The 25,469-nt window shown below is 41.1% G+C and overlaps 1 protein-coding gene across 2 annotated transcripts in view; it reads left to right on the top strand.

Moving 5' to 3' along the window:
* The window catches only part of BEND5 (BEN domain containing 5), a 1,533,100-nt gene that overhangs the window by 652,038 nt on the left and 855,593 nt on the right, over positions 1-25,469 (top strand). For both annotated transcript variants that reach the window (XM_075935948.1, XM_006126434.4), the window contains one exon: positions 6,862-7,078. In XM_075935948.1, the coding sequence (XP_075792063.1) occupies positions 6,862-7,078 (217 nt within the window). The remainder of the gene's footprint in view (positions 1-6,861; positions 7,079-25,469) is intronic.

Genomic DNA, 25,469 nt, shown 5'->3' with positions numbered 1-25,469 from the left:
TGAGAAATATATTTAGTGGCCATTCTAATTAATGTTAGCAAGTGCAAAAGCAAGACTGTTATTTCTCAGTGTCTGAAACTGTCTGACTCAGCTGTGCCAGAACACATTCTGCTTTCTACAAAGAGCACTTAACTCCACTTGTAATACCCTCTTTTGCTCCATGAACCAAGTATAGAGTTCAGTGCCGTGAAAATCCTTGGAATTTATGCTGTCAACCTTAAGTTTGGAATTTTGAAAATGGCAGCTCTATTTGACAACAAAAGCTTCAGAGGGGTAGCCGAGTTAGTCTGTAACTGGAAAAACTTAAAAAAAACCTAAATAGTCTTCAAAGTGCTGCAAGACTAACAAAATATGTAGATGTATCATCAGCTTTCATGGGTACAACTCACTTGAAGAAATGGGTTGTGCCTACGAAAGCTCATGATACCATCTACATGTTTTGTAAGTCTTCAAGGTGCTGCAAGACTATTTTTCTACTTGACAATAGTAAAAAATGAAGGGAAAAATAATGCTTTAGAGTTTAGATTAAAAGAAATTGTGAACTGTAAAACCTTCCGTTTTAAAGGGCTGACTCGGGGAAAAAAAAGTTTATAGTGGATGACTACCTTGTTAATACTTGCTCCAAAATTGTTGAACTCTAATAGATAGGAGTCAAGTTGTCAGATCTGGGTGTTCAAACTTTGAGAAATATTCAGATCTGTCATTTGGAATTGGTCCATTAAAAAGCTGAAGTCATTTGCAAAATTAAAGTCTGAAACTGAGTCTGGACTTCAAACACTACTCAAGTTTGTACGTATTTGTTTCCATGGTTTTGATTCAGACCCATTTCTTGCCATGGCCTAAAAACCTGTAGTTCAGTGATTTAGTGAACTTAGCTCTCTGTTCCTGCAGGTGAAAATGATCAGCATAGTGTTTCACCACTACTAACAGGACAGGTTGAACCTCTCTAGTCCTGGCAACATGCGTGATCCAGCATGATTTTAGGCAGCCAGATGTCTGCTTATCATGGATGTGGCCAAGTTTCCCATGGTCCCAGAAAGTTTGTTTATAGCCACCAGTCCTGGCTCTTAGTGTTCTGTGCTGTTAGTTAGCTCTAATTTATCCCAATTAGGGACACATCCCCTCCCTACCTGGTGGGAGAGACTTTCCTCTGCATCGAACTGCTGCTGTAGCTGAGAGAGAAGTGCCCCACCACCAGCCAGGCAGCTCCCTGCGCAGGGCCCTGAGCCCCTAACTGGGCAGGGCTCATTAAGCAGATGCAGGGCCGGGCTACTAGAGCAGTGTTTCCTAATTAGTGCTCGGTGGAACCCCAGGGTTCCGTGAAGCAAAAGTAAGTTTTCCGCAAGGAGCCGGCACTCTCCTGCCCCCCTCTTAAAGAGACAGAGCTTTTTTGTGTCGGGACACTTTTTTTCCCCCTTCGACAAATCGTGCTGTGGGCCTTTTTTTTTTTTTTTAAGGCAACCTTAGGGGTTCTGTGGCCAAATAAAATTGGGAAACACTGTACTAGAAGAAACCGTGCTAGGTCCCAAGGGTGCCGAATTACAGAGGTTCAACCTGTACTTTGCAATCGTACTCAATTACTTCTCTACAAGTAGTATCACTTAATTCTTTACATCTGTTAGACTCTCTTACAGCATGCATAACTTTTTTGTTTCCTCTAAAGATCATCTTCATTTTTTTGTCTACTGACTGTGATAGAGTTAGCAAATCCTGAAAATGGTGGGAATCGTGTGTGAGCGCCACCTTAAAAATGGGCCAGATACGGTTTAGGTTGTTCTTTGAAGCCATTGGGAGTTTTGTCTGGATAAAGTCTTCCAGATTGAGTCTCATGTTAGAAAAAAAATCTTAAATCATTATTATGTATTGTTTGTATTGTACTCAGACCTAGGAGCCCCATGGTGGATTAGGCACCCACTGTGCTGAGTGTTACACAAACAATAGGAGGCTCCAAGGCCCAGAGGGTTTACTCTCAACAGTCCTGATAACACAAACTGTATAAATATAAAAGAAATGAAACAGGACAAATAATAAAGTTTGTCTTTAAGGGTCAAATTATGGAAACTGTTCCAGAACAGATGTACATATACAGTAGGATGAAACTTTCAAAACGGCCATGGAATTTAGATACCATGGTACTTGATTTTCTTCATCATTAGAGAGAGTGTGAATTCCTGGCCCTATTGAAATGGGGACTTTTGCTATGTTGCCCCCTTGATGGTTTTGAAAAATCTCATCATGCTGTACTCTACGCATAGAGTGTTGATATGTGTCTGAATTCTGGATAACAGTGTGTCAGACATACCCTATCCTCACCATTTTCTACCTGGCATAACAAATGGGTGCAAGACATACGAAGTAGAGGTTTCTAAAGGTAGGAGATGAATGGAATAAAAAACTTGGGGCCCTTAGGCATTGCTTTTGAATACCCTTCTCTAGATGCAGCACTTCTCCAAGGATTATGAGCAGAGTCAAAAATGGAGTCGAAAGCTTTCTGTCTGCACTCCCCTTTCACCTTGACAGTTTTGGCATGTAACAAACTAGGCAGCCCAAATTTGTTTCAAAACAGGTAAAATATTAAACCACGTTTCTGTCATACATTTCTAAAGTCAGGCGGAAAATAAGTTGCCTGGGAGATGCTACAGGCTGCAGCTGTGCTTAGAATTCATGCAGTTTTCCTTTAAATAACCATGGTGAAGTGATGAGATTCGGGCACATGTGTATCACTTAGCAGGGTGCGTTTATGGGTGTTCATGACCTGGAAATGCAGAATGACAAATAAAAGTATCAAAGTTCTTCCGTAACTTTGGTATCCTAGTGCTACCCATGAAATGACTGCATTGTGACCTACAGGATAAGAAGTCGGTGCATTTCTGCAGATCCGTGATAAGATATTTTTCTCTACTCAAAAATGCAGTCAAACTCTGCATTCTGAATCTGTCCCTGCCAGAACCCTGGATGCATTAGTATTCCACTAGCAACTGCCTGTAGGTAGGAATATTGTTTTTTGTCCATAACCAGAGGGAACAATCAGACTAAGCCTTTCCCCGACTATAAACCAGCCACAGTAATTGGGTTTAATTTTAATTTTTGTAATAGCTTTAAATTAAAAGGAGCAGCTGCTGCCACAGTGTGTGGGTGTCCTTTTCCAGAAGGCATAGAACAAAAAAGGAAAAGAGTAAACAATAGTGTGTCTAGGACACAAAGGTTAATTTAAGAACTGAGCAATGTCTTTTCTTTATCAAAATCTCAGTTGATGAGATCTAACACTGTGTCTCCTTTCTTTATTTTTTTCCCCTTCTAAATTCCAAGATAAGATCTGAATCTGATTAGGCTCCTGTATGTAAAGATGTGTTGTTGGTATCTAAACACTAACTCTTTCTCCATATGACTCCCAAATAGATTAACAGTGACAAAGTGGTGGGAGAGATAAGAATAGATGAGCAGTGACAGGGGTACTATTATAATTATTTTTGGAAGATAGTGCCCAAACTCTTAATTCAGACCATTTCTGCCCTGAGAGGGTGAATTTAAACCTATGAATTGAGGATGGTTTCTACTGCTGTGTCAGACACCAGATAGTGAAATGTCAATACCAGATGTCCTAGACATCGAGATTAGCCATAATAGCCAAATGCAGCCATAAAATGGTGTGTCAAAGTGGATAATAAAACAGATGCTTAGCTTTTATAATGAAGGGGAAAGGGAATGAAATATCAAAAGTGTATTTCATACAATAACAAAAGTTATCTTTAACTTGCTTCAAAGTACAAAATTATTGAACCATTCATCATTTAAGCATTAACTATCAGCAGATGAATTTCAATTAGCATTACCCTTTCTGGAATTCTGAATTTCCTCCTCAAGGTCCCATTTTACATGCAGTTATTATTGCATAAAGTAAGGACTGCCCTTTGTTATTTCCCCCTCTGCTAATTTGGAAACAAATAAAGTTCAACAACTCAGCAACCTACCATTTAAACTTTCATTATGGTTTGAGAACTGGGAGCTAGACTACTGCTCACTGCCACATCAATTGCTTGATTTGAGAGCAAATGAGGGATGTCCTATAGCACTCCAGAGTAAGAGTGAGCGATAGAAATATGTTAAGATACTCGACAAACCTATTAGGTTAGGGTACTTTCTGCAGACAGCTGGTGGCAATTTTCCCCCCAATAGCACTTCTAAAAAAAATGAGTATTTTTGTGTCCTTCACATTCGTGGCTTTAAAACCATTTTCACTTAGTTAAGATCAGATCGTCAGTACTAAGAAAGTCTTAGAAACCAAAAATACTGAATGAAACCCTCAAAACCATCTGTGTTCAAGAACCAGAGCAATAAGAGGAACAAATAATTTTTATTTTGACTCTAAATAGCTATCACTATCTTCTTATTGTATGTGTCCAAGAACATTTCAATTCCCTTCTGTTCTCTTTGTAGCCCCTGAGTTTTGAGGATCACACTCCTTAACTGTCGTTCATTAGCAAGCATGTGCACAATGCAGGGGTTTGTTCTCCATTTTTTATCAAGAATGAAAGACCAAAATTGGTGCTCTGCAGTAGTCTAGCTTCTCGGAAAGGACACATTACCATTGCTATGTCTGTAAATTATATTATGTTTTCCTGCACTGTATTTAGCTCAGATCTGCTATGACCATTATATGAAACCTATTTATAATCCTATATAATTTAATTAGTTGGCGTTGTCTGCAGGATCACAGCATGCTTTTGCCAAACACAACTGGGGAATTATTTGCTTTAAATTACAAGAGCATGGTATAACTAGAGAATGTGCCTGATTCAGTTCTGGTAGAAAACCTGTATCCAACACCAAGCAGTGCCAGATTAAGGCATAAAATAACTAAACTTCATGTTAGAGATTCGCAATATGAGGGGACCTCCAAAAGAGAAAGAAACTGACTTCATTTCAGATTTTATCAAAACCGGTTTCTACATAATAGAGATATGGGAAAAATTAGATTATCTCTGAATACAGACATTTTTGGTCAAATATGACAAATATACACATCTGGCTGTACAAATTCTCTTTCCCTATTCCTACCCTTCTCTAATTGTTTGTTATTTAGGCAGGAGGCCAGGGCTGGGGGGAAAGGGGGGAAGAAGATAATTGCACTTTGTAAGTCTGCTATCAGTCTCCTAAGGCAGTATTTTGTTGGCCAGCTGCTTCTGGTAAAACTCTGATCATACCATCATAACTAATTTAAATAAATGAACACTGGTATCTCTGACCTCACTGCTGATAAAACTGGGGGAAAATGTGATGTCAGAGACTGCAGTGTCATGAAGAACTCTCTGCTAAGCTCATCCTCGAATGGGACTCGTCCTACAAGTGACATCATGTATCCCCCTTGCCTAGTTATGGCAGAAAGGCTGCTATCTTTGTTTAGTCTATAGTGCCTTCATTCCCGTTTTTCTTTGTTTCCTTAAGTGGCAGTGTGTTCTTTGTTTTGATCAAAAATGAGGAGTAACGTTAGTGCGAACCAAGGGGTTTGGTTCGAACTAATGTGTCCTGGCATGCACTTCCTCATTTGAATCAGCTGTGATTCGAACTAGCGCACTGGCGAGATCATGCTAACAAAGCGTGGGATATTTAAATCACCGCTTCATTAGCAATTTCGAATGCCTGCATTTGCATCCCTAGTTCAAGCTAGGGTGCAAATGTAGACATACCCTGGGTGAACAGCCTATAGCACTGCCCCCTTAGGCAAGGGAGCACTGGTAGGCAGGCTGTAGCATTGTCGCTTACACAGGGGAGCTCCAGCAAGCAGGCTGTAGTGCGATCCCTTAGGCAGGGGAGCTCCAGCAAGCAGGCTGTAATGTTAGCCCTTAGGCAGGGGAGTGCTGGTAAGCAGTGGTCTTAAGACCTATGGTGGGGAGGTTGCCACCCCACTTGTGGGGTGGCAGGAGTTAAGGGAACACCGGCCCATCCAACTTTACTGTGTTCCAGCCCAGAGCCCTAACAGAGACAGGATGTCCCCCCACCAAGTCAGTAGGGATCTTCCTGCAACACACTGACTCTCTGTTAAGGCAACAAACTGTTAACCAAAAACCCCTGGGCTGCTTCCTACCCAAACTCTAGGTCAGGCTCCTCAGGTCTGTCCAGCTACTCGGCCGGGTAGACCCACCAGCTCTGGTTCTTCCAGTTCGTCAGGATAGTTGGGCACTAGCAGACCCCCAGCTCCAGCTCCTCAGGTATTCAGCTACTGGTAGTCCTACCAGCTCCACCTCCTCCTTGGCTGTGGGCCTCTCTAGGTCCAAGGTAGCATGTGGCTTGGGGCAGGGTCAGTGGGTAGCTGAGAGCAGAACAAGTCTGTTTCCTTCCCTGGCACTGCCATGACTGAGCTAGGGCCCCTGCCTTTCTACTTCCTGCTCTGCCCCTCCACTTCCAGGGGCGGGGCCAGCTTGGTCTTGCTCCATCCATTCAATTGGCTCAGAGGGAGATCACACTGGCTTCCTACAAAGAGGTTTTTGTTTCCCAGTAACTGATTTTTCTTGACCCTCATGCTGTTTCCATATATTTCGTCTCCATTAAGCTGAATAGCAGTACTGAAAAATCCCAGAGTTCAACGTCTGTCTTGTCAAGACATTATACATATGCCTAAGCCCCAGGCCTGAAGAGAGACAGCATCCATGCACAGTCTCATTCCCCATAATCCATCTAGAACGTGTTCCGAGAATGTCCTTGCAAGTTTGCCGTCCAGTTACCAACCTCTGAGCCAATAAGGCTCCACTTGGTTCACTTGATTCGTTTGACCTCAGATATGAATTTCAGTTAGTTTTACTGTAGGGTTTGGATTTGTCAGGATTCTTATGTCCACGTGTGTGTATGTGTTTTGTTTTTTAGGCAAAGGCTGCCACCTAAAAACGTATATTACTATCGCTGCCCAGACCACAGAAAGAACTATGTCATGTCATTTGCTTTTTGCTTTGACCGAGAGGATGACATTTACCAATTTGCCTACTGCTACCCGTACACGTATACTCGGCTCCGGCACTATCTTGACAGCCTACAAAGGAACAACATGGACTACTTTTACAGAGAATTGCTGGGACTCAGTGTGGTAAGTAATAAGCATGTTAGTCAACTACCGTGCTTCATTATGGATGTCTGCCCTTAAATGCTTATACAGTATAATTCATCATTCCTGCTAAAGTATGTAGGCACATATTTGTTTTACTGCTATCAATGACACATGAGGCAGTGTAGTAGCATGATGAAATATAGACAAATGCTAATTTAATTTCACATAAAATATCTCTTCTGTGACATATAGTCCAACATTGAGATTACCGTGTAAGACCAGTTCATCGCCAAAGATATTAAATGAGAAAACTGAAACAGCTTTACAATGAAAATTTGATTCTTGGGATGCTCTGTTTCGTATTTCTATGAGATGTTGTCAGTACGGGGTTATAGCCTTTACTTACTTATGCAGAACATTTTTTTTTTAAAGAAAAGTGGGTGGATAGATTAACCTTAAAAATGGTTGAATATTTTGGTGGCTCATGTGAAATGGTTTTTGCTATCTAAGTCTACCTCAAAAATAATGTACTGCCACCACACCTGCTGATGGGGGAGGAGCAAAAAGCAGTTGCCTCGGGGGCCAGTGATTCGAAGGGGCCCAGAGCTCCGGCCACTGCTGTTAAATTGCCGCTGGATTGCTGCTGTGTTGCATTACAAGCAGCTGTGAGGGCTGCTGGTGGGAGAGGGGGAGGAAGGGCATGGCATGGCATGCTCTGGATGGTGCTGAGGGCTGTTCCTTCTGCCCAAGGCCTCACCCTTTCAAGGAGTGTGGTGCAGCCCCCCGCCCCACCCAGGGGCCCGGTGAGGCTGTTGCCTCCACTGGCCATCACAGCTGGTTCTAACTGAAAATCTAGTTGTCAAAGAATAAAATGAGGCCATGGGGATCAACCCTGTTCTTTGTTCCCAAGAGATGGTCCTTCCTGGGCAGGCTTGAGTCAGAGCATTTTGGGGAAGGCTTGAACTTCTACTCACCTTGATGTAACTTAGCAGCAAATGAAAAGAATGCCAAATCCAAACATTCCCGAATCCTAGCAAAGAGCCCAACGTCACGAGATGGGCTTAAAAATCAGGAGGGTTTTTAACAATCCTAAATTTTGGGTCTTTTTTTTATTTTCCTTGGTTTGAGCTGCTAGGGTGCACTTGTTTCACGTTTTCAAACTTTTCTCCGCAGCCATAAAGTCTATAAAAATGTTGGATTTTTTTTTGTTTTCTTTGGGGGGGGGGTTTTGTTTGGTTTCTTGTTTTTAAGGAGAGCTCAATTTTTATGCAATCTTCAGAAGCTGGAGCTTTATAGAGGAAATCTATAAACTCATGAATTTCACAGAAAAAATGTGAGCGTTAGAAACACTGGGATAATGTCAGCCGACGGTCAGGGCAGTGTGTGTGTGTGTGTGTGTGTGTGTGTGTTTCCGAGAAAAGGTTTAACGTCCGTGTCTTTACTGCTAGGACCGGGGTCCCATCGCAGAGGGTGGCCAGCAGGCTAACAGACACCCCAGTGTGTAGGAAGAGCTTATTACACCTTAGATTTTAACTGCTAGAACACAAAGTTCCTTCACAGCGGGCAGCCTGGGAAAGGCTGGAAAGGTGCCCCAACGGATCTTGTCACCTGGGAGTGACTCAGATCCAAACGCCCAAGCTCTCCCTATGTCTGTCCCTTTATGACCGGCTGAAATTCTTTTAAATTGTGCTTGGTTCTATTACAGCAACTGAAGGAGTCAGGTTAAAGCATAAACAGTTACAGGTTTATTAAAGAAGCTCATAAATCATATGGTTACAATGGCTATTGCTCTATTTCTTAAATGCTAGCAAATATAAATATAGATTTTTAAAAATGGTTACAGGAAAAAGGTAAAGATAGAAAATAGAAATAATGGTACCAAGTGACAGCTTAATCTTTAAAGAGCTCTAACACTATGTGTATATATATACTTAAGCAAAGGACCACATCCAGGTACAATTTTTACCCCTTTCTGTGCCTCTCGACTCCAGCGTGTCAGGCCAGGGCCGATCTCTCAATTCCTAGGAAAGATGAATACGAGGTGGGCGTCCCCTTGGAACCTCGGGAGATCAAACACCTAACCCGACCAGCAGATAGATGGTAGATTGACACTCAGAGAAAATGTGCTGCTGGACCCATCTATATACCCCTGGGGGCCCGTATCCTCTTTCTTATCTAACATGCCAAATTGTACTGGTCCGTTTTGTGGTGCCAGTTCTTACAAGCAAGTTTCAAATTAATTTACACTTGCAAGAGAGAGAACTAAATTGTGAGTACTAGACATTTTTTTACTGGGCAAGAGATTCCTCCCCCCGCGGATGGATGTGTGTTCGTATCAATATGGGTTTGAGTCAAGGGCACTCCTTGGCAGCCTCTTGGTCAGCAATTGGCGTATCTCTGTTTACAGCCATTCACGGTCACACAGCCTGGGCCTTCTGCTCTGTGTGCCCTGCATGCTCAAGGCAAGCAAAAATGGATGTTACAAGGGGGGTTCTTCTCTGGCTACAGATAAACACAGGACTTCAATCTCTAGGCCTGTCTGGTTTCTTTTATTAGCACCAAATGTATATAAAAATGAAATAAAATAGAAAATTAAGAAAAGAATTAACAATAAGCTCCCCTTGCCTTCAAAGCCTTTTTATTGATAAAGCAAAGTTCTTTGTTAAAAGAAACTTAGTACACATCCCCGGCCTATTCATCCCAATTAGGAGGCCTAACAATTACATGAGGGAAGGCAAAAAACAGTTAAAAGAAAAACATAGCATCCAAAGGGGGTTGGGAGTAGGAAACATAATCATTTTGATTTTCATGGAGTTTAATTATTAATCTCAGAAGACACAACTGTAACACAAAACTATTTTTGTTCCCTTTTGTGTTCTGTGAAATTAGAGAGTAAAACGGTCATATTTGCATGCTCATCGAAACTACAATTGACAGATTAAAACACAAAGATGAGAGGGATTTGTCTTATCTGCTGTTTGAGAGACAGATGTAGCCTTTAAATCTCGTTAACACTGCATTTACCTGTTGCCACTAAATATAATTTTTCATATTTCAGAATATTAAACATGCCATTCAAAAACAGGGTTGCCAACTTTCTAATGGCACAAAACCAAATACCTGTGTTCTGCCCCCTGCCTGCCCCTTCCCCAAGGCCTAACCACCCTCACTCTATCCTTTGTTTCCTTCCCTCGATTTCACCAGAGCAGAGGGTTGGAGTGTGAGGGATGAAGGCTCAGGCTGGGGATGTGGGTTCTGAGGTGGGCCTGGGGATGAGGGGTTTGTGGTGCGGAAGGGAACTCAAGACTGGGACAGGGAGTTGGGGTCTAGGGGAGGCGTGAGGACTCTGGCTGGAGGTTTGGGGTGCAGGATGGGGCTCTGGGTTGAGCCACGGGGTTCAGACTGTAGGAGGCAGTGTGGACTCTGGGAGGGAGTTTGGGTGTGAGAGGGGGCTCAAGATGAGGCAGAGGGGTGATATGCAGAGGGGTTGTGGGGCCTGGAGTGGGGCCAGGGATGAGGAGTTTAGGGCACAGAAGGGGCTCAGAGCTGGAGCCAAGGGGTTCAGGATGTGGGAAGGGGCTCAGGGTTGGAACAAGGGAGTTAGGACTGGGTTGGTGCACAGGAGTAGGTATGGAGTCCAGGTGGCGCTCCCAGGAAATGGCCAGGAGGTCCCTGGGGCTACTAGGTGGTTGGGAGGGAATGTGCCACATGCTGCTCAAGCCTTCAGGCAGCGCCCCTGCAACTCCCATTGGTTCCCGGGTGTCAAGGCATTTTTCCCACTCTGGCACGATCAATGCAGAAGTGGGGGCCCACAAAAGTACCCCAAAACCGTCTCTTTCCAGGCTTTGGTATAAACCTTCCCCAAAAAATCTTAAAACCCTGGATTTTAGGGATAAAAAATTTGCTGCTACCACCCAAGTAATGATAAGAAAAATCAGGGGAAAGATCACTTGGGAAATCTCACCCCTAAGGTAAAAACCAGGACACACAAATTAACCAATACCAGGTTAATAAAAAGAAAAGGGAAAAGACTTTTATTATCACCACAATATTCCTGTTGCAAGCATAGTGACTAGATGGAAAAGTCACAAATGAATATACTCATGGGGGAAACCCCACCATGGGCCAAGACTTAATTACAAAGGAGAGCAAAACCCATTTTTAAAAATTCACAGACATCAGATCCCATTTCCCAAACCATAAAACAATAAAACCGAACAGATTTATCTAAACCTTACCCTACTTACAGATAGTGATGCGTCTATTCTTGGAGGGAGACATTCTGTCTCCCTTAGTAGCTGGAGAGAAACTGCTCAGGACCAAAGGAGGGGAAAAACCAAAAATTCCTTTGTCCCAGTTTGAAATTCCTACCGACATTCCTATTGGACAACTCTACCTGGCTTAGGTAAGGGACATAATTAACCCCTTAGTCCCCAGGCTGCTGGTTAACTCTCATGATCATGACACTGCGGAATTGGAGTTGTGGAATCAGTGCTCAGAGGTTGGAACCTTCCTAGCTCCCGCTACACCTAGTAGCCACAGGGACCTGCCAGCAGTTTTCCAGGAACTGCATGGAGCCAGGGCAAGTAGGGAGCCTTCCTTAGCCCTGCTGTACCACTGAGGGGACTTTGAACGGCTCTGTCAGTGGTTCTCACCAAAGCTTCCAGGATCCCTAGAACCTCCAGTCAAAAACCAGATACTTGGCCACCCCATTCAAAATATGGCATGGAATTTTTTCTGTGTATGAATCCAGATTTTGTATCGAAAGGTCCACACACAGTATGTTTTCCGGAAGTTGAGATAATAATATTTTGTAGCTCACCATGATGATCTGTATAAACAGCTTTTTGAATCCAGCTCATGATGTTAGCTTTGTACGAAACGTTACAATCTTAACACACTCGTGGCTTTTCTCCACAAAAGGCTGTCCTAAAATAGCTTGGATACTCCATGTTTTTGAAGGCTTGAATAGGCAATTTCTGTTAAGTACAAATACTTAATGTAGTGGTTTTGATGCTTCAGTTGTGCAAAATAGGATTCTTTGGGGGCCCTGCACCATACTGCTTCAAAACAAAGTTGACTGTACTTGACAGAATCAAATGCCACACAGGATGGTTTATAAATCAAGGGAGAGACCTCACACCCACTATACTCCCTTTATACTACTTTGATCTTTTCCTCTATCATAAAAGGGCCCTGAAAGTGCTGCTTCCAGCTGTGAGGCTGGTTGCAATAAGATTGCTGAGCTTCTGAACCGCATTGCAGCCTGGGGAAGCTGCTTAGAGAGGCTGTGCATAGACAGGCCCTCAGGACTGTTTTCTTTTGAGGGGCTTCTTGAGCTATGGACTAGGAGGGCACAAAGGTGATTTGTACAGTGACTAAGCTACCTTAGTTAACTCCCCTAGCCTACGAGTTCTATGTTGTGCCTTGAAAAGAACAGAATTCACCCTCAACCTTTTCTGTGGAATAATAATGGAATTCAAGTCTCAAAAAGCCATATTTAGGTTACAGTTTCTAAAGACTGTTTAAGCCATTTGTTTTGCTGCATTTAGTGTTTTCTAAGCCCTCTAATTTCATATTTTGTTCTATGAAAAGATACTCTGCCTCCATTAACTCCTTAAATGCGTTTAACAATTCCATGAAACTTGAAAGTGAAACCTCAGTATGGTGATAGAAATGTAGCCGTGTTAGTCTGGGGTAGCTGAAGCAAAATGCAGGACAATGTAGCACTTTAAAGACTAACAAGATGGTTTATTAGATGATGAGCTTTCGTGGGCCAGACCCACTTCCTCAGATCAAATAGTGGAAGAAAGTAGTCACAACCATATATACCAAAGGTATGGGACATTGAAGTACCATTCGATCACAGAATGGCAAAAAGGAACAGAGCCAAATGATCATTCCTATTGCTAGTGTGAATGGATAACGTAGAGATTCCGTTCTGCCCTTTAATATTTATATTCATAATTTCAGAGAGCTATCAAACATTCTAGATGTGCCAAATGATCTTGAAAATAGTCTACCCTACAGGCTTCCTATCCTGCTATCCTGGGTACCACTTATCCTGCTATTTGCATTCTGACATCACTGGCTTCGGACTGTAAACATACTATCCGAACAGAAAACAAACATAAAAGTGTAAAGACTTTTAAAAAATATTGTGCCTTTATTTCTATAACAGAGTAAGTGATGTCATAATGCAACATATTAAACAACATTGAACAATGTAATCCAGTGAAAAATGATTTCTATAGATGTGTGAAAATATAAATACACATATGTAGACACACAATGTATAGGTGTTTATATACTTCCAGATTTGTCTAGTCATGCATAATATTTCAAAGTGGCTAGTTTTAGAGAGGATAATGTTGGTAATCTACACGATCCGCACATACTGCGAAATTCTTGGTTTTTCAGTACACCCATGCCCCTATCAAACATTGCACTGATCACTCACTCTAAATTAAAAGAGCCCAGCCAATGTGGCTCAGCTCTGATGGCCCACTTTACAAATCACCACTCACTTGGCAGTATTTTCATTATTCACTCAAAAGAGAGCCAAGATTAATTGGACTCAGACACTTCCTCTTACTCCATTAGGCAGCCGTGCTTCCAAATTATATGTGAGGTGTATTGTGACTGCACATACAAACCACAAGCCTCAAAGGAACTTGCTCGGTACACAGACTAGAATATGGAATTGTGTGAAATTAAATATTAAACATACATAATTTAAAACAAGAGCAAATATGTCTGATGTAGAGCTGTGTAAGTGAGCCACTGGCTCTTAAGAGACAGGAGATACAGACTAAAACAGGCCAGAACACAGAACCGGGGGCTGGATTCGGATTCCACACTGGTTTGGTGTTAGTCTCTTCTTTTCACCGGAATTCTAGTTTGCATTGGTGTGAATGAGATTTAAATCAGGCCCTGGACTTGTGAAACTACTTACAAGATGTCGCTTTGCTGGTTCATTGATCAAATATTATTGGTTCACTGTACAAATGTCTGGTACACCAGTAAAAATAGCTAATGAGTTGTATGGATATCCACTCACCTATTTTAACAGATCAGTTATGACTGGCTTAAGAGATGAGACCAAGAAAACAATCAATTTTTCAAAGCTAAAAATTTCTATGTCTGCGTTCAGTGTTAGGTTATGCAATAACAGTCCTCTGTAATAAAGCTACACTTTTATTTGAAAAAATGAAAGTTACATGCCCCTGGGCGATGCATCCTACATGTTAAATGATATTGGTGCCAGATTTTGTGGTTTCTGACTGCAATTAGGTAAAAAAGTCAACTAAATGCAATTTGACATTTTATTCTGTGTGAAAACATCAATAGAAACAACTGTAAAGAAAAGTAAACCCAACTTCATAGAAAAATGAGTAAGTAGGGGTAAACCTACATATACGTTGGGGCATATTCACTTTATTCATCTGTATATGTGTTTACTCACACATAAATAGCAGCTGCTGCTGCTGTTTCCCTAGCATTGATAATATAAGCAGCGTTCCAAAACTAAATGCCCACTTCAACTCTGTTACAAATATTTTCTCTGCCAGTTTGGATATGCACATAAGCGGAGTTGGACCTGAAAATAACAAATATCAAAAAAGAATAATTTCCCTCTTTTTCTAATGGAGTTGCGCGGTAGATATATACTGTAATTTTTAATTTATTAACATTTCAGGCATTTTGTGTGTTACAGGAAAAAAAAAAAACCAGTGAGCCATATTATGTCATTGGTTTTTAGGAGGACTTCCCAACAGGAGTGTTGAAACAATTTGTATAGAGGGGGTGAACCCATTGAACCAAACTGTAAACCTTGTGTATGATGGAAACCACTTTGAGTCGGGAGGTACAGTAGCACCCCTCGTTCCAGTACCGATGCTTCCTAATTTGAATTAGTGAGGAGTTTGGCTTTAAAATGTATGGCATATTATGGTCCCTTCTTAATTTGATCAAAATTCACACTTGTCAGTGCAATGTTCTAATCTATGAGTTACAAATAATACATCTTGGCCCATGACACTTAGAAGTTTGTTCTTTGTGGAAGCACCCACAATGTATTAATGCTCTTTCCAGATGTGCAAGGAAGTCCCTATACTGAAGAGTTCACACACTAAGAACTGACTGGTAGATAGAGGTCAGAGAAGCTTTTGTCGTATGGGAAATAGTATTCCTTTTGCTGTCTGCTTTTTGTGGTTCTGGTAGACACAGTTATAAAGAATTCATAAAGCAGAAATTGCGTATTCATGATAAAAAAAAAAGGGCTTTTGTTTAGGTCACCAGCAACATCTAGTTTCATAAAGAAAAAGTAAATATAATGCTAAACATTGCTTTGTAATTAATATTGCTTTGCCTGTCACATACATAACCTCTCAATTCTTAAGTGCGAGAAATAGCATTGGTTTATATGAGAAACTCACTCAGAGTAAACACTATTCTCAGAGGAAGAGATCATAAATCAGAAAAAAGAATTAAAATCTTCAGACAGCTTTGCAGCTCATTTTTGACATCAACACTTGTCCATCCAAAAACAGGGGTTGAAACTTCAGAAGAGCGGAATTTTGAGCTTAATGACTCTGTTGGGAGAAGAGAACAGAATCAACGGCAGATTGTTATGATCCATTTTATAGAAGAAAAACATGCTGCAGGGAATAGTAATGAATGAACTGTATGTGGTGCTGTTTACTGTCAACCTATACAAGCCATTTGCATATAATCCTATTAAAATAACCAGTCTGTGATGCAGTATCTACATTAGTATGAAGATTGTTAACTACATCTTTTTGTCACTTAATATTTACATAACTGCACTCAAGGACATCACAACAGAAGGAGATGTTAAAGGAACCTGGAACACCAGCAAACCAGTGCAATATCCTAGATTGAATAGATACTGCTTTCACTTTTCTTCCCAGAAGCTTTGTTTTCCTTCTTTTGTTGTAGAGCATTGAACAGTAATTGCTCTGTTGACAGTTTCGTTGAACATGCTTGGAAAGAGGAGGAGAGGCTCAGTAGTGCTATCTGGAATGATTAGCTCCATGTACCTAGTAGCACTTTGCTACATTGACTCTGCTGGGATTTTGGCAGTGTTTGAATTGGTTTCTGTTTGGCTCTCCGGGGTGGTGGCTGTATAAAGCTACTGCAAAACTGTTTTTTTTTTTTGTTATTTTGTCATCTCTGATTACTGACCCAAAAGGCAGTGATCCTGACCTACTTTAGCTACAGGGCTGTAGGTCTGAGATTGAAGGATTGTCTAAAAGATTTAAAGTCCGCTTGTACCAAAAGATTGGATATATGCACACAGAGGTTACTCTTTGATTTAGGTTTATACTCGCTACATACAAGAATGGCTATCTGATATTCTGGGTACCTTTGACAAGCTCTTGTCTGCATAGCTCATATATAAAGACCTAGATCCTACAAGGTGGACTGGATCCAGCAAAGTGATTGAACACATGCTTCACTTTAAGGATGTGAATGGTCCCATGGGCATTAGTTGGATTGCTCATCTGCTAAAAGTTAAGCATGTACTTAAGTCCTTTGCTAGATCTGGGCCAAGGGACTCACTGCCTTGAGAACTCAACACAAAGAAATTCTGGCAATTACCAACTGGTATCCCCACCACTGTGGCACTGTAGCAAAAATACAATGAATCCCACCTACCAAATGGCCACCAGAGTCCCCATCTGAGCTCATCCGCTAACACCGGATAGGCCAACAAAGAAAATTAGGCAATGCAAAGTTCTTTGAAGAGAAAATGAATTTTGGCTGTTTGGACTATGTGCTGGATTCTGGGCTGCTTTTAAGATCTTATTTTTTTTCTATAAAGGCCTAAGTGGCCAGAGTATTGCCTATTTAATGCCATTTTGACATGACAAAATTATGGTGACCTAACTTATGTCAGCATAGAGCTACCGCAGTTATTAAAGCTTTGGAGTGCTTCCTTTCCCAGTGGTGTGTGTCCTCCTCTTGAGTGCTTGAATTGATAGTATTGTCAATGCGGAGCTTTGTGGGACGGCTCCTGATAGTCGGTAACAGTTGGCATAAGCAACATGTTTACACTGACTGTGCATCAACCTAATAACAAAACAGTGACTCAGCACCACTTGGGGCCATGGTTTTACTAAATTGGTGTAGAAAGGCATTTTGGTTGGCTGGAGCCAAATTAAAGTGAAGACGCAAGACCGCTTACATCAACCTAACATTGTAGTGTAGACCAGACCTAAAAATTTGCTTCTTCCCATGGCATATTGCCATAGCTGAGGTTAACAGAGGCAACTGAGCTACAGATTGACTATTATAGAAAAAAGGCAGCATCAGGCAGAGTGTTGATAGCTCATGGAGTCAGCTGTTTCTAGCCAAGCTTATTGTAGGAGTATAGCATTGTGGGGGTATAACAAATCTTCAACCAAGAAGAAGCAACTTAATTTAATATAACTGTCCAATATCAGAAAGAGATCCACTGGTAAACATTTCGTGGATGGTGTGGTGAAAGGGAAGAACCATTTATTTGCCTCCCTAATAACTGTGGTTTCATCACATTTTAAAATTGCTTGTCATATAAATCAGATTTCAGCAAAGATTTCTGCCCCCATACGCTCAAGTCATCTTTCCTGCTGCTTAAGCTGACACAGATCTTCTGTGAACCAAAGTGGCCTATGAAGCAGCAGCCAACAAAGAGAATGGCTGGGGACCAGTTTTGAGGATGAAATAATTTTATATTATTCTACCAAACCACTGACAGAGAAACAATACTCTTCCTAACAGATTGCTTTGGATGCACCTGCTTGTGAGGGCACATAATCAAAGTAGATCACTCATCTTATTAAAAGAAGTGAGACTCAACCTAAAATTTTAAGTAGTGGTCAGTCCATGACCATATTTTATTTCAGGTTTCCCCATATTCACTGCCAACTTGAACACTAGATCAAGAGTTTGTCAAGCTATGAGTTGGGCAACCTCCCAGGATTATTTCCTCTGGCTCATTCTGTGGGTTTAAAAATAGCAATATGGACCTGCTGCTGCTGCTGCTGCTGCTGCTGCTGCTGCTGTGGGCTTTCTTGTTTTTTTTGCAATGTAAATATACCCACTTTAGTCTATTGACTTGTAGCAGGGTTGCTGCCCACCCTGGCCAGGAAAGGTTAAAGCAGGCAGAGGGCGCCTGCACAAAGCCCCAGCCAATCAGTGGGAGGCTTATAGGGAGCCAATCAAAGAGTGACTTACTGGGGCAGCTATATTTATAAGGAGCTGCTCAGCAGAGCAGAGGGCTGTTGGGTCTTGACCAGTGAAGAGGAAGGACCAGCTCCCCGGAAGAAGCACCTTGGATGGAGCAATAGTGGGCAGGCTCAAGGGAGGAGAAGGAGGGAAAGGCTCCAGCTTGAAACCTGTCAGACAATGGCCTTGACACAAAGGCCGCAAAAGTGCAAAGGTCATGGGGAAGTGGACTAGGGAACAGGAGCAGTAGAAGGGAGAGAAGAAAGGCAGGATGTGGCTTGCTGCCAGAGGGTTCCTGGGTCAGGACCCAGAATAGTGGGTGGGCTTGTGTCCCCCTGCCCCATTGCACTGCACCTTGCCACCAAAGAACAGGACCTATAAAGACTGCAACTTGCCACTAGGGTCAAATTGCCAGAGGGCAGTGTCCTGAAGAGGACGCCACAGTCCAGGCAGTGATGCAGATCCTGAGCCAGAGGGTTGCGATAATGGAGTGACAATGCATGAGACACTGGCCAAACAGCAACGTGCTCCAACAAACTGAGCTAATTCCCAGTGTGACAAACAGGACGTGCCATGGTAGTGAATCAACCCTGTTACATGACTGAATTAAATCCTTGATATGCCAAAAAACTAGATAAATTCATGGATTCATAAATTCATAAATTTAGGTCCATCAGTGGCTATTAGCCAAGATGTGAAGGAATGGTGTCCCTAGCCTCTGTTTGTCAGAGGCTGGAAATGGGTGACAGGGGAAGGATCATTTGAGGATTCCCAGTTCTGTTCACTCCCTCTGGACATCTGGGATTGGCCATTATCGGAAGACAGGATACTGGGCTTGATGGACCTTTGGTCTGACCCAATATGGCCCTTCTTATGTTCTTATGACAATTTATTTTGTTTTGAGCTGTACTGAACTTCACTGAAATGGCTCCTGAAGCATCATCCAACAAGTTCTCAAAGCCAGGAACCTTGCCTTTAATCAAGTCATAGTGCTGATTTTGCTGTTACCTCATTGGCCACCAGCCTTGCATTGATAAACAGGGAGATGAGAATTGCATATCCGCTGATACCCTTTCCTCCAAGAGATTGTTAGAGTTATGTGGTAGTTCTTGTCTACAGTAGAGAATCAAGGAGAGTGTTTTTCTTTCAAATTACAAGGAGTGAAAACTTAATCTGTGGGTCCTATAATAATGGCATCAGGGTAGGATCCAATCTTTACGTGCTTTACTAAATGCACTTTTAGAAGTTGATTTTGTTCTCTTAATGCATCAATTTTTCAGCCTGCATTTAGTGGGGACTATTTAGTGCTGGGAAATAAAACCCTCATGGGAATATATGGATTGTTATTAATAGCAATACATCATGTCATAAAAATTATTTTAAAATGGCACAAATATTGTAATCAGAAATCTCAGGACTACAATGTATGCAAACAGTGTGCAACAGTTAACTGATTCCTTTGCACTGTCTGCAGCTTCTTGGGAAGTAGAAAGAGAAAAAAGAGCAGTGTCATCAGTGATATTAATGATATCATATTAGAACAATAATAACTTCTACATTTAAAGGGGGAGGTTCTTGGTTGTGGTACCCATATCACCTTTCTGTGGGGAAGTCTGCAGGGTTGGTGAGTTTCTACACAGGCAACTCCAGATATGTGGAGATCCCTATGGAAGATCTAGGAGAAAACAATCCTATCACAGGGACACCTGACGCTACTCATCTGTGTGCATGAAGGGTTAAATTAGCAAGCAGTGTCCGGGATACGGGCGAGTGAGGACATGAGATTTTTTGGGGGGTGTCTCAACTTCCTCAGTGCTGTGCAAACATACAAGGGAACACAAGTTGCTTGCAGCCTAAATGAGATGCAGGTGCAGACATATCTGGATTGAGACCCATTCTGAAAGGTGTAAACATTTTTAGAAGCTCAGAAAACCTTTTGTAAAAGAAATGTGTTTTAAGTAGAGAGTTGAATGGAGAGGGACATCGTGTCAGTATTTTTGAAAAAACAATTTCTAGTTAAATGTACAGTATACTTCAATATCACAGTAGTTAGCTAGAAAAGACCAGTTCAGATCAAGTTTCTTTCCTGAAAATACAAAATCTTGTACAGGTGATGTTGTTGGGTATAAATATTAAAAGAAAAACATTGCTTTTGGATTTTTAGACACAATAATATACAAAAAATATCAGCACTCACAAGTACTACTTGTTTACAAGTGACAGTAACTGAATTTTTTTAAAAAAATGCAACATGTTTAAATGTCTTTTAGGAGAGGCTACTTAAAATAGGTCTTAAATGGAAGATCAGTCACATGGCATCACCCTATTTTTCATAACTTCACCCTATTTTTCATAATTTCAGACGGCAGTCCAGTACCATACCGGGGCTTCAGAGAACAATATGGGTGTGTCTACACAGCAAAGTTATTTCAGAATAATGGCCGTTATTCCTAAATAACTATGCAAGCATCTACATAGCAATTCCATTATTTTGAAATAATTTTGAAATAATGGATGGCTTATTCCGACTTCTGTAAATCTCATTCTATGAAGAATAATGCCTACTCTAAAATAGCTATTTTGAAATAAGGAGTGTGTAAACGCTCCACTTCTTCTATTTCGAAACAGCCCCTCACCAGGGCCACTCTAAGGGTATGTCTACACTACCCTCCTAGTTCGAACTTGGAGGGTAATGTAGGCATACCGCACTTGCAAATGAAGCCCGGGATTTCACAAGGAAGCCTAGTTCGAACTACCTAGTTCATGCCCCGTGTAGCCACGCTGCACGGGGTTCGAACCAGCGGGGTTTAAAAAATGGCAGCTCCTCGCTTATGCAAATGAAGCCTGGTAAATTCAAATCCCGGGCTTCATTTGCAAGTGCGGTATGCCTACATTACCCCGCTAGTTCGAACTAGCGGGGTAGTGTAGACATACCCTAAGTTATTCCCCTTGGGGCTCTAAATTGAGAAAGCACATCTACATTAAGGGAGCTTGCCTCAGACTAATTTTGAGGCTTTCTTGCAGTGTAGACGTGCTATTTAGAAATAAATTACTTTGGAATAACTATTCTGGAATAGCTTATTCTGCAATAACTGTGCAGTGTAGATATAGCCATATGAGAAAAGTGAACATAGATTGAAAAGGTCTTGGTTACAATTTGATATCTTCAAAGGAGAAAAAAGCAGCCCTAGGCCAAAAGTTTGCACTAGAATATCTTACAATTATGAAAATGATTTTCTGGAGAAAGTGTTTATAGTCTCTCTTTTTTTAAAAAAAATATTCAAAAAGTGTGTGACTTGCGGGGCATAAAATGAGGATAATCCTTGTATTAAGTCTTCTGTTTTCATAAATATGCACAAAAGCAAAATAATTTTCATAACAAGTTCCTATTTTAAAAAATGATTTTATTTTCCTATTCATTGCATCCTAATGTAGTACATGGTTCTTTGTTTAGTTAAGTTTAAAGCAGAGTATTAGTTGCTGAGTATTGAATGGAATTTATTTACGTTTTTATGTTGTACATTCTTAATATTACATAAATTCCATTTCCTTTTGACTTCCTGAATGAAAGTGGATTATAATAATGCATTAATATACATCATGGCTATTTTAATCAGTCTTTTTATTTCATTAAGTAACATTTGCACATAGTTAAGGATTTTTCAGCTGGGATGGTCAAATTAAAATATTAATAAGTTTTGTACATATTGAGGTAACCCGCACAGTTTTCCAGTGCAAAACACCCTCAAAATAATAAGTAAACAAAAGAAAACCTCAGAACGTATTGAACCTTTTATCTGATTGCTTTATGAACATCAGTTAAGTCTCATAACATGGTTTAGATTTAGGTAATATCTTTATCCTCTTTTCCAGAGGGGGGAAGTGATGCCCAAAGTAGTTGGGTCATCCCGTAAGTATGTGGCAGAGACTTTAAACCTGAGCTTATGATCTTGTGTATGCATGGAGTCTCATTGTAAGGTTGGGGCCCTATAATTCAAAACTCCATATTCCCATTCCTAATATTTAACTACTGTAGCCAGTGAAGCCTGTTTATCTCCCTTTTCGAGGGAGCCAGCTAGCATTTTATCACATAATATTTCAGTATATAATTTCGATGAGCTGAATTTCTGTGCCAGGAAAGATAATGGAGCAAATAATTAAGGAATTCATCTGCAAACATCTGGAAGATAATAAGGTGATAGGTAACAGCCAGCACAGATTTTAAAAGAACAAGTCATGTCAAACTGATCTGATAGCTTTCTTAGATAGGATAACAAGTTTCGTGGATAGAGTGGAAGCGGTGGACATAGTATACCCAGACTTTAGTAAAGTATTTGATATGGTCTTGCATGACTTTCTTATCAATAAACCAGGGAAATACAACCTAGATGGGAGCTACTACAAGGTGGGTGAATAACTGGCTGGATAACCATTCTCAGAGAGTAGTTATTAATAATTCACAGTCATGCAGGAAGGGCATAACAAGTGGTGTTCCACAGGGGTCCATTTTGGGACTGGTTCTGTTCAATGTCTTCATTAACGATTTAGATATTGGCATAGATAGTACACTTATTAAGTTTGCAGATGATACCAAGCCAGGAGGGATTGCAATACAAAATGATCTGGGAAAACTGGAGAAATGGTCTGAGGTAAACAGGATGAAGTTTAGTAAGGATAAATACAGAGTACTCCACTTAAGAAGGAACAATGAGTTTCACGCATACAGAATGGAAAGCGACTGTCTAGGAAGGAGTACTGAAAAAAGGAATCTAGGGGTATGTCTACACTTGCACCTTCTTTCGAGAGAGAGATGCAAATGTAGACATTCAAAATTGCAAGTGAAGCTGGGATTTAAATATCCTGCACTTCGTTTGCATATTCGCGTTATGGTGCTTTTTCGAAATAGCGCTACTTAAAAAAAAAGTTGTCTAGACATGGTTATTTTGAAAGAAAACCCTTCTTCTGAAATAACTGGTAAACCTCGTTGTAGGAGGAATAAGGGTTATTTCAGAAGAAAGGTTTTCTTTTGAAATAACTGCATCTAGACAGCATTTCTTTTTTCGAAATAGCGCTATTTCGGAATAGCACCATAACGCGAATATGCAAATGAAGCGCGGGATATTTAAATCCCACCTTCATTTGCAATTTCGAATGTCTACATTTGCATCTGTATCTCGAAAGAGGGTGCAAGTGTAAATATACCCTAGGGGTCACAGTGAACCACAAGCTAAATATGAGTCAGCAGTGTGACCCTGTTGCCAAAAATGCAAACATGATTCTGGGATTCATTAACAAGTGTTGTGAGGAAGACATGAGGGCTGTGTCTACATTGGCACCCCTTTCCAGAAAAGGGATGCTAATGAGACCAGTGGGAATTGCAAATGCCGTGGGGGATTTAAATATCCCCGCGGCATTTGCATGAACATGGCTGCCGCTTTTTTCCGGCTCGGGGTTTTTCCGGAGAAAAGCGCCAGTCTAGACGGGATCTTGCGGAAAATAAACCCTTTTCTGGAAGATCCCTTATTGCTACTTTCAGGTGCCAATGTAGACACAGCCGAGAAGTTATCCTTCCACTCTGTACTCATTACGCCTCGGTTGGAGAATTGTGTCCAGTTCTGGGCACTACATTTCAAGAAAGATGTGGAGGAATTGGAGAAGGTCCAGTGAAGAGCAACAACATTGATTAAAGATCTAGAAAACATGACCTATGAAGGAAGACTGAAAGAATTGGGCTTGTTTAGTTTGGAAAAGAGGAGACTGAGAGGGGAGATGGTAGTGGTTTTCAAGTACCTGAAAGGAAGTTACAAGGAGAAGGGAGAAAAATTGTTCTCCTTGACTTCTAATGATAGGATAAGAAGGAATGGGCTTAAATTGCAGCAAGAGAAGTTTAGTCTGGATGAGAGAAAAACCTTCCCAACCGTCAGGGTGGTTAAACACTGGAATAAATTGCTTAGGAAGGTTTGGGGATATCCATCACTAGAGATACTCAAGAGCTGGTTAGGTAGGCATCTGTCAGGAGTGATCTAGAATGTTGCTTGGTCCTGCCATGAGGGCAGGGGGCTGGACTTGGTGACCTCTCAAGGTCCCTTCCAGTTCTAGTGTTCTATGATTCTATAAAGTAGGAAAAAGATATAGGCTAGAATTTTCAAAAAACCTCAACACTCTTAGTTTAGCTCCTAGTTATACACTGCAAGGAAATTGAGTGCTTTGAAAAATGTATTCCCCATTCTGTTGCTGAGTATTTGAAAATCTAACCCAGGATGTTTTGAAAATACTTAAAAATTGAGTCTGCTTTCCGCCCTTGTTTACATGATTTAAGATCACAATTCTCTCCCCTGCCCCATCCCACATGTTCCTGATATGAATGAAGAGTGACCTGTAATTTATTAAGTATGATGAGGAATGTATAGGAACATCGGGGTGACTGATTAGTGGCATTTTAGACATTAACAACTGAAGATTGAAACAGATGATGGAGATACTTTGCTAATAAAGCAGGAGTCATGTTAACACTGCAGAAAGGCACATCAAGCTGTCTGCCAGGATCAAGAATTGAAACGAATTCAGAATCTGAGCATTTTGAAATCTCAAAGGTAATAATTGCAGCAAGAGCGGTGCTGGAAATCCCACTGGATTATGGCAGAGGTGGTAGTTGATAAGGGATTCTGTGACATAAGGAAGGAAAATGTAGCCATACTGTTGTGATTTAGTATTGTCATTGCTAACAGTGGGATCTTAAGGCAATAGCTATTTCATGTGGGTAATTTTTGTTAAGTTAAATTTCTAACTATAACTATTATGAATGATTTATTTAAAGAGTATATGTATGTCAAACTAAAGCAACATAAAAACAGCCATTATTTTGTGGGACAAGATGCATGAAGTGTTGGGAAAGTTATGCATAGCAATAGAGCAGCATACATAAAATTGAAGCTTTGCTTGATATTGATCAAATATTCCTTGTTATTGACTTCCAGAAAGAGCTGAGCTCCTGTCAGCCGAAATGGTCAGGGCAGTGTGTGTGTGTGTGTTACACCCAAGTCTTCAACTGCTGAGACGCAAAGTCTCATTGCAGTGGGCAGCCTAGGAGGCTGGAGGGTGCCCCCAAAAATAGTTTGTGACTTTACTGCTAGGACCGGGGTCCCGTCGCAGAGGGCAGCCAACAGGCTCTCAGATGCCCCGGTGTGTGTGTGCGCTA

Source organism: Pelodiscus sinensis, chromosome 9, assembly GCF_049634645.1.
Source record: "Pelodiscus sinensis isolate JC-2024 chromosome 9, ASM4963464v1, whole genome shotgun sequence".
Taxonomy (NCBI): Eukaryota; Metazoa; Chordata; order Testudines; family Trionychidae; genus Pelodiscus; species Pelodiscus sinensis.
Note: the sequence above shows the minus strand (reverse complement) of the source record. Positions and strands in the feature narration are given on the sequence as shown.